An 8,455-nucleotide genomic window follows, 5' to 3' on the forward strand; every position below is an offset into this window, starting at 1 on the left:
AGTAATATGCCCCTGTCTCGCTGTACTTTTCACTTTTGGCCCTAGAATGCAGCTCTGTCTCCACCTCATGAAATTGACAGAGTGAGCACAGCCTGTTCTGTCCGCATGGCTGAGTTGTGCAGTCTTGATGATCAATTTGCGTTCACTCAGTCAGTTTCTGTTTTGGATATTTATTTATTTAATTATTTATTTATTTGTTTGTTTGTTTTTCCATGGTGATGTGGTCTGCTATGGTCTGTTCTCTTTTCAGGGCCAGACCACAGGCGAATTTGCTTGTGCATGTGTCCCAGTGATGTTATTTTGTTTGTACTGTGCTGTAATTTGGCTGATTTGAATAGTTTTTATTGTTATTGTACTGCAGGGGGACTGCTTGGCAGTGGTAGCTTTTGAATGCAGAATTGCATTGCCCTTTTTTGTATGTTAGTTAGTGTGTATTGGCCGAATTCTGCCCCACATGCACTGTGAGGTGTTTTTCTTTCAAGGGTAATTTGCCAGACTCTGCATACAGGGATTCTGTTGGGTGTTTTTCTCATTAAGGAAAATCTGTCTGTGAACAGACTGGTACACTTCGCTGTCATAGAGGGAAACAGACTCCATGATTGATCTGAAAATCTTTTACCATGTTTTTATAGGTTGTTGAATTTTTTTTTTTGGTTTTGTTTTTCCTTGACATAAGCCCTGTGAACTATTTCTTCCAGTTCATTTACTTCCAGGTTTAAGGTCCCCTTTGAGTTGAATTTTAAGCCTAGGTACGTATAGGATGTGCAGTATTCCAGTGTCTGGGGTGATAGTGTCTTTCTCTCTCTCTCCATCTGTCTCTCTCTCCTTCTCTCAGTAAACTCTGGATCCAGGGGAGAGTCAGGATCAGTGAGAACATACTCCTGCTGAGACACAAACTGGGTGAGGACAAACTGTCAGCACCATTACGCATCTCCTTATTTCTCATTACTACTTGTGATAGCATTTCAGTGTATGGGTATAGGAAAATTACCACTCAGTTCTGTTGGCAGTAAATTTTCTTCTGGCAGATTTTAGGTAGAACTGGATCTGGATAGCTTTTGGAACATCTGGAATATTCTGTTTTGGGTATTTTACAAATAAATTATTGTTAATCATTATCACAGTAGGAGTATGTGGAAATACTAGAAAATTAAAATATTGTCTTTTGAAATATGGTATGGAGCAACCTAGTCGTTTCACATACAAGGAAAAAGGTAAACTTGTGTTGCTCATGAATATATGTAGGGGTTAAAAACACAGTGGAAAATTTTAGCTAGTTACCAACATTTCTCACTTAAATCACTAGTAAGTAACAGTAGTAGTTGTGCCAGCACCAGTGCTGGGAGTTGTTCAACTGAGGAAAGACAAAGCTCTTCATGAAAGAAGTAACTGTTTGTCATGTTCTGCAGGATCCACTGGATTTTGTTTTCCTTCTTTTTGAAAAATACAACAGGGAAGCAATGAAAATAAGAACAAAAACTATATAGATTAATATAAATACACATAAATATATATTTGTCTGACGATTCTGCAATAACAGAGAATGAGTAAAAGAGAACTCTTGAAATGAAGAAGATTCTGACGTCTTGAAAAGCTGAGGAAGACGAACAGAAGAATGAGCGGAATTGATGGAAGAGAGAATATCTGTTTGTCTGTCTCTCTTTCTCTCTGTCTGTCCACAAATGTTCTATGAAGGCCTATGCTGGTTTAGAAACTGACAGCAGAAATTGAACACATCTTTGCAGAATCAGGCTTCAGGCCCCTATGAAACTGCACACCCTTTATCAGGCAGCCATTCTGGCTCTAGCTTTCCAGCTTGGGAAGACTTCCTGTGGGAGACCATGACTTTGCTCTGTTTCCTCATTCATGCACAGTGGCCCAGGTCTGGTTTTCTATTGGTGTCATCGTTTTAAACTAGATCTAATCCATGGTGAGGTCAGTGTAAATCCATGGAAGTATCTATCAGTTGCAACAGAGGAAGGTTTTAGTGCACCCTGTGCATTTGCAAATGGGCTGTTGTGTGCTTAAGTTGGTGAGATCAGTTCATCCCATCCTCTTCTTAGTGTACACAGATCATTCAGTTTGCCTACTGTAATTGATCACTGTTTGTTGTGGAATGTAGACCTTTCTCTCTCTCTATCAATATGACGAGTAGTTCTTACCACTGTACACTCAGTGGCCAGTTTCATCTGATCCTGTTTGTACAGCTAGACAGTGAGAGAGACAGTAAACCTACATGAACCAGCAGTGGTAGGTCTGAAAGAGACAGAAGAAAGATACACAGACAAGGAAGAAGAATGTGTACAGGTAATGACAAAGACATTCGTTTATGCACGCAAGCCATAACAGAAACAAAGACAGAGGGAATGACAAAGAACGAATGCGAGAACAGAGGGGAAAGAGCGACCAGAGAATGAAGAAAAAAAAAAATGCAGCTGGTGGGCACCAGGCGAACTGAAGAGCAAACCAAGTTTATCTTCTGTGTTCAATTGCATGACAAAACAACAGTGACAATGAACTCAGTTTCAGAGAGAGACAATTATAATGAATTCAAATAAAATAAATTATCAAATGATGTGGAAGCTTGGAGGAAACGTTTGTAAAATGTGTGTATTTTATTTATTTTTTATTTTTATGATAACTGATTATTTCTGTATGTATGTATGTATGTATTGAATAACTGTATGTACTTGTTCATTTATTACTTAATTCTGACTGACTGTAATTCAGTTGCATTTATTTAGTTTAAAAAGTAAATACATTTTAAAAAATGGACAGAAAAAATATGCTACTTGTATGTGTAAATTTTGAGAACAAATTGTGTTATGATTTAAAGAAAATACTAATAAAGAAGACAACAGTAATAACAATGAAAATTACCAGACAACTACTATTATGATTACAATGATGATGGTGATGATGATGATGATGACGATGATGGTGATGATGATGATGATGATGATGACAAAATCAAACGTGATAAAAAATAAAACAGTAATGGTACAATACCACTGTATCAGTATGGAGTCTGAGTGCTTGTTAACATATATTTCTTTTTAGAAGTGCAGGAGGTAGCAGAGTGCTCCAGACTTACTTTGTCTGCAACAGTATAATTCGTGTAAGGAAAAGCTGATAGCATGTTGATCCATGTGCCTGTGTTTGGATGTCCTTATGTGAATGTGTAAGTAAACTGTAATTTGAGCGAGTATTGTCACTCACTCACTGATTTTGTGAAGGCAGGGCTTGGAATGCTTCAAGAATTTTGGAACCCCTATGAAAACGAATGAAGGCCAATCTATTGTTGCATTTAGAGCACGCAGAATTATTTCAACTTTTGTTAGATTTTTGGTTAAAGATATATATGAGAACAGCACAAAAATTATTGTGATTATTATGATCATTATTATTATAATTATCAATTCATTTGAAACAGGAGCATCCAGATCACAGATACTTATCAAACTTGTCATACATCATGTCTGGCACTGTTAACAAACTCATTTCAGTAAATAGTGATAACAATAATTTCTGAAGTTCATATTTCCTTTTACTTAAGCAATATGGCATGGTCCTCAGATATGCATACTCCAGTTCTGATTTATTAATATGTATATGTGTGTGTTTGTGGGTTACCTTTAATATGAACCTGTGGTGAGCATAAGTATATAGTTTATTAATAATTTAAGTTGACATTGACATTTTTAAAAAGTTTCCTTGTTAAATATCAATATTTACTTCCATACATGTCAGAATTTGATACAAGAGAGCTAAGGCACATTGCTTGGATGTTATGTTACTACACTCTTACTGATATTGCTAACCCATTATGGATGCAACCATGCCTACAAATGGTAGTGTCCCTTATTTTCTCATTCTCTCATGGTTTCCCCAGAGTATTTATGACACTTGATTTTCCACTAGATGGGGAAAAGGCACTAATATAAGAATCCAACAAAACAGGCACAGATGTTGTGCATGTGCTTGTATCTTGGTGCTTGTGTATCACATTTGTGAATACATATCACTCAGCCAGAAGACATTTGCCAAACATTCTGTACATTTCTACCCCTGATATTCAGCAAATGTGTATATTTTGGAATACCAGTAATTCAAGATAGAAAATAGGTGAAACTATAAAACAGATACTCTGATATATGATTTCTAGCCATTCAGTTCAAAGTCTTTGGCTGTTTTGTCCAGGTTGGACATGATGCAGGTATACAGCTGCAGAAATGAAAATGGAGAACCTTCTTAATCTGTTGCTAAGTATGTTCATAATTAGCAGCCATGCAAAATTTACACAATTCCAAAATAAATTTCCCTTCCACTCTTTAAATTGTGAGATTCAGTTGCCTCTTTGTAGTTACTACCGCTGTGATTCTTATTACGCTTCCAATCATTTGTAATAAAAGTGGGTTCAATCATTCTGATTTAGCAGTCTTTGTATGTCCCTTTTATGACCCAGTATTGCACTCTTATTTGTATACTCCAGTGGTATGTCCAAATTATTTCAAAGAAGTACACTATATGGACAAAAGTATTCGGACGCTTGACCATTACACCAACAGGGACTGTAATGACATTGTATTCAAATACATATACTTTAATATGGAGTTGGTCCCCCTTTTGCAGCTATAACAGCTTCCACTCTTCTTGGAAGGCTTTCCACAAGGTTTTGGAGTGTTTCTGCGGGAATTTGTGCCCATTCATTCTGTAGAGCATTTATGAGGTCAGGCACTGATGTTGGACGAGAAGGCCTGGCTCGCAATCTCCGTTCCAGTTCATCCCAAAGGTGCTCGACGGGGTTGAGGTCAGGGCTCTGTGCGGGCCAGTCAAGTTCTTCCACACCGAACTCATCAAACCATGTCTTTATAGTCCTTGGGCCTTCCCCAAACTGTTGCCACAAAGTTGGAAGCATAGCATTGTCCAAAATGTCTTGGTATGCTAAAGCATTAAGATTGCCCTTCACTGGAGATAATGGGCCTAGCCCAAACCCTGAAAAACAGGTGTGGCCAAATACTTTTGTCCATATAGTGTATGCTTACATTGGGATTGTACACTCATGTAAGAGTACTTGTTCAACATACTGGGCCCTGACACACTCTCTTTTAATCTGAGAATGTTCATGTTCCATGTTCCACATGTTCCAACATGTGCAAACATAAATACATGAATGGCATATGATGAATTGCACTGTCTTGAAGAGTTCCAGCTCGTGTGGGAGGAATGCTTCCAATGTTCAATGCATTTTATACTGTGTGCAATGAAAAAGACTAATTAAGCAGTATGTGGTGGGGTTTTCATGCCAAAGAGCCAAATACTGCTGATTATCTATCCAGACATATAACAACTGTATATACCAACATATTTTTATCTACTATAAATATGCATAGCTATATACAGACATATATACATGTATACAGTGGACATATATATGGTACATATAAGAAGAAATATATTAATATCAAACATACTTGTAAAGGATTACATATAAGCTAAAGAAAAAAAATAATTTACATTATATATAATAAAATTGACCAAACAAATATGAAATATAAAAAATTGCTGTAAAATCACATACTCCTTCAAGGGAAATACAAATATTTACATCAAGCTATTTCTCACAGGTCCTTAGATTTGAGGTTTTTCATGTTAAATAGCCACGCATACTTGGCAGATAAGGATATAAGAAATGAGAAGTGGATGCAGGCATGGCTGTGGAGGGCGGGTTAGAGGGGAAAGAGAGAATGGGTGAAGGTAAGGAGGAGCAGAAGGAACATGCAAGCGCCCGACTTTGGCTGAAACTTGTGTGAGTGAGTGGAGCTTAAGCCACAGCTACTCGCAAAAGCCCTTTCGTTACAGGGCACCTCTGCTACTCTACCTCTTTCACTGTGTGCTAGAGAGAGGGGGTGTCCGTGTGGCTCCTTTCTCTTCTGCACCTGGTGTCATCTTCTCAGTGACCCAATCAAATTATTCCGAAGAATGACCTGGCAATCCGTGTTCAAGACCTGTGGTTGGTTTTGGAATGAGGGGAAGGCTATGGTCAAGTTTAACAAAAGGGTTTAGTGGTGAGCAATAAGGTTTCTATGAATATGCTGTTACAACAATGTAGGAATATAATATGAGTACAGCAAGCATTTGCAACTCTACCTGATTATAAATGATTTGTGGTTGGTGACAGTGGCAGTGACCTTCTTAAGCTGAGCTGAGCTGACACATTTGAACATTTCTGTGGGACGCTGGAAACAGAGACTCCTATGAGTCCTTAAGAGTCTCACTGTTCCACTTCCACACACTTCAATCTTAATTTTCTCCCTCTCTCTATCGCTCGTTCTCTCTCTCTCTCTGTACCTCCATCTGTCTCTGCCTCTGTCTAGTTCCTAGTAACTCGGGATAGCAGCACACACACACAGGATGAGTCGATCCTAATCCACCTCCAGCCCACCCTTTTGTTGACGTCTGCCGTCAAAGCCCTGACGAAGGACTGCTTGGCCTTACACTGACTGACCCACTGTCTCTTATCGACCCCCAAGCAGCCCCCTCCAGACACGCCCAGGAGCCCCGAGCCTCCTGAGGCCCTGTCTGTGCCTCCTCCACCCATCCCGCGGTGCTCAGCTGTCCTGCACCGAGTCTCGTAAAAGTACTGTTTGAGGGGGCCCGTGAGGGTCTGGATCTCAGGCAGTACAGTGACGTTCCTGCCGTGGGAGTCGATGGCGGTTTTCTTATCTGTCACCCAGAGACTGACCGCTTCACACACTGACCTCTCCCCTCTCCTGGATGTGGAGACATGGGAGCGCTTGGTCCTGGCTTTGGGGCCTGCTCCGCGTTCCGCGCTGGGGTCCAGGCGGGCATCAGTCCGAGAGGCTGCCCGTCCGAGAGTGGCCGAAGGCTCTCTCTCAGAACTACTCTCTGTACGGCTCACTCTTCCACTCTCTTTCTCCACTCTGTTTCTCTCTTTCTCCATCTCACCATACCCCTCCGTGTCTGTCTGTCTCCCTTCCTCTCCTGGCCTGTGTGTGACTGCGTCATACTCTTCATCTCTCTCCTCCCACTCTCCCTCTCTTTCATCCTCTGCCAGCAATCCAGCCTCCAGCATGAGTAGGTGAGGGGGGTGGGTTGGAGGGGAAGGAGAGGAGGAGAACAGAACTCTGGGATGTGTATCCAAAAACAAAAGATCTGCCTCTCCCAGCAAATTTCCACCTGGCGTCTCTGTATTCTCCTCTGCTTCTCTTGGTTTACCCTCCCAGGTTCCGCCACTGTCCATCTCCATACCCCTTTCTGGGCTGTCATAATAGCCTGCTGAAGTGGTAGTATCCTGGGGGATTTGGTTTAGTGATGTAGCACCTTCATATGGATTAGAACGCTTTCGAACAGAAATATCTGGCATTTTATAGTCGTTTTTAAATATTGCTTTTGGGGAATAATTCTTTTCCCTCTGAGTGGTGCCAGTTACGTGGTTGCCTTCATGTGTGATAATATTCTGAGATTTGTAGTCCCCTGGTGGTTGATTATTGAACGAAATGTAGTTTCCCTGGCTCTGGTTACCTTGTGATTTGTAGTCTTCAGTGCCAGTGGGTGCCAGGGTTCTTCCAGTAGTGTCAGTGGCAGTATTTTGAAGTGTTTTATCCCCTTGTGTACCTTCCTGACTTTGTTTCCTTTGCAATTTCTCCTGATTTTTATTGTCCAGGGAATTGTAGTCCTTTAGGTCATAAAATAAAGGTAAATTGTAGTCCATTCGGCTGTGGTCATTTTGCAGCTGAAAATTCTCTACTGTATTGCTCAGGGATTGCTTACCTGTTTCGTTGCTAACAGTAGTCAGACTGAAAGTCTCTTGTTTAGGGTTTTTCAGGCTTTCATTACTTTTGGTGATGTTGTCCACAGAGGATTTACCAGGATAATTCCTCTTGCCATTCCTAGTGTGAGTAATTGAGCTCATGCTTGTATTTGATAAACCGTTGTAGCTGCTATTGTTATCCGTGTGGTTGTAAAGACTTCTGCCAGTCTCTGTTGTTGCAGTAATGGGTCTAGGGGCAGGACTGCGAGGGAAGGGGAGGGCCGAGGCAATCACCATGGCAACCAGGGAAAGCCAGTGCATTACTCCCAAGACGTATCAACTAGGAGAGACACAAAATATATGTTTTAGATAAAAACAGGTATGAGGGAAGAAGAGATTATATTTTAGTGTAACTTTATTTTTAAGTCCTTTATTTTTTTTACACGCCTTCTGTGGACAGGTGTTGAGAATTAGCACATTAACACTCAATGCAATGCATCTGATACTTGTTAGTTTATTCACACAAATGTGATTGTAATGTCCACATCAAATAAAAAATAAACTAATAACTGTTTTTGACAATAATGGTTCCAAAACCATGCAGCATCTGCAGTGTGTGCAACTTCATGTTTATACCACTAGAGGGCAAGCAATTCAAAGGCATTTTATTCACTGATTTGC

At 40.2% G+C, this 8,455-nt stretch overlaps 2 protein-coding genes across 3 annotated transcripts in view; one reads left to right on the forward strand and one right to left on the reverse strand.

Annotated features, from left to right (window-relative positions):
• The window catches only part of LOC118774016 (liprin-alpha-3-like), a 30,948-nt gene extending 29,509 nt beyond the window's left edge, over window positions 1-1,439 (forward strand). For both annotated transcript variants that reach the window (XM_036523131.1, XM_036523139.1), the window contains exons 31-32: window positions 836-900; window positions 1,410-1,439. In XM_036523131.1, coding sequence (XP_036379024.1) covers window positions 836-888 — 53 coding nt within the window. In that variant the 3' untranslated portion in view covers window positions 889-900; window positions 1,410-1,439. The remainder of the gene's footprint in view (window positions 1-835; window positions 901-1,409) is intronic.
• Window positions 1,440-6,373: 4,934 nt separating this feature from the next.
• Window positions 6,374-8,104, reverse strand: LOC118782577. Its single transcript, XM_036535968.1, has 2 exons — window positions 7,053-8,104; window positions 6,374-6,833 (listed from the first exon to the last, which is right to left on the reverse strand). The coding sequence occupies exons 1-2, from the start codon at window positions 8,093-8,095 to the stop codon at window positions 6,374-6,376; spliced, it is 1,503 nt and encodes a 500-aa protein (XP_036391861.1). The 5' UTR covers window positions 8,096-8,104.
• Between the last annotated feature and the right edge of the window lie 351 nt (window positions 8,105-8,455).

Source organism: Megalops cyprinoides, chromosome 1, assembly GCF_013368585.1.
Source record: "Megalops cyprinoides isolate fMegCyp1 chromosome 1, fMegCyp1.pri, whole genome shotgun sequence".
Lineage (NCBI taxonomy): Eukaryota > Metazoa > Chordata > Actinopteri > Elopiformes > Megalopidae > Megalops > Megalops cyprinoides.

Coding starts and splice junctions, on each gene's coding strand:
- LOC118782577 (XM_036535968.1), bottom strand. CDS start 8,095: ATGCACTGGCTTTCCCTGGTTGCCATGGTGATTGCCTCGGCCCTCCCC. Junction 6,834..7,052: donor GAGGATGAAAGAGAGGGAGA/GTGGGAGGAGAG, acceptor CCTGGACCCCAG/CGCGGAACGCGGAGCAGGCC.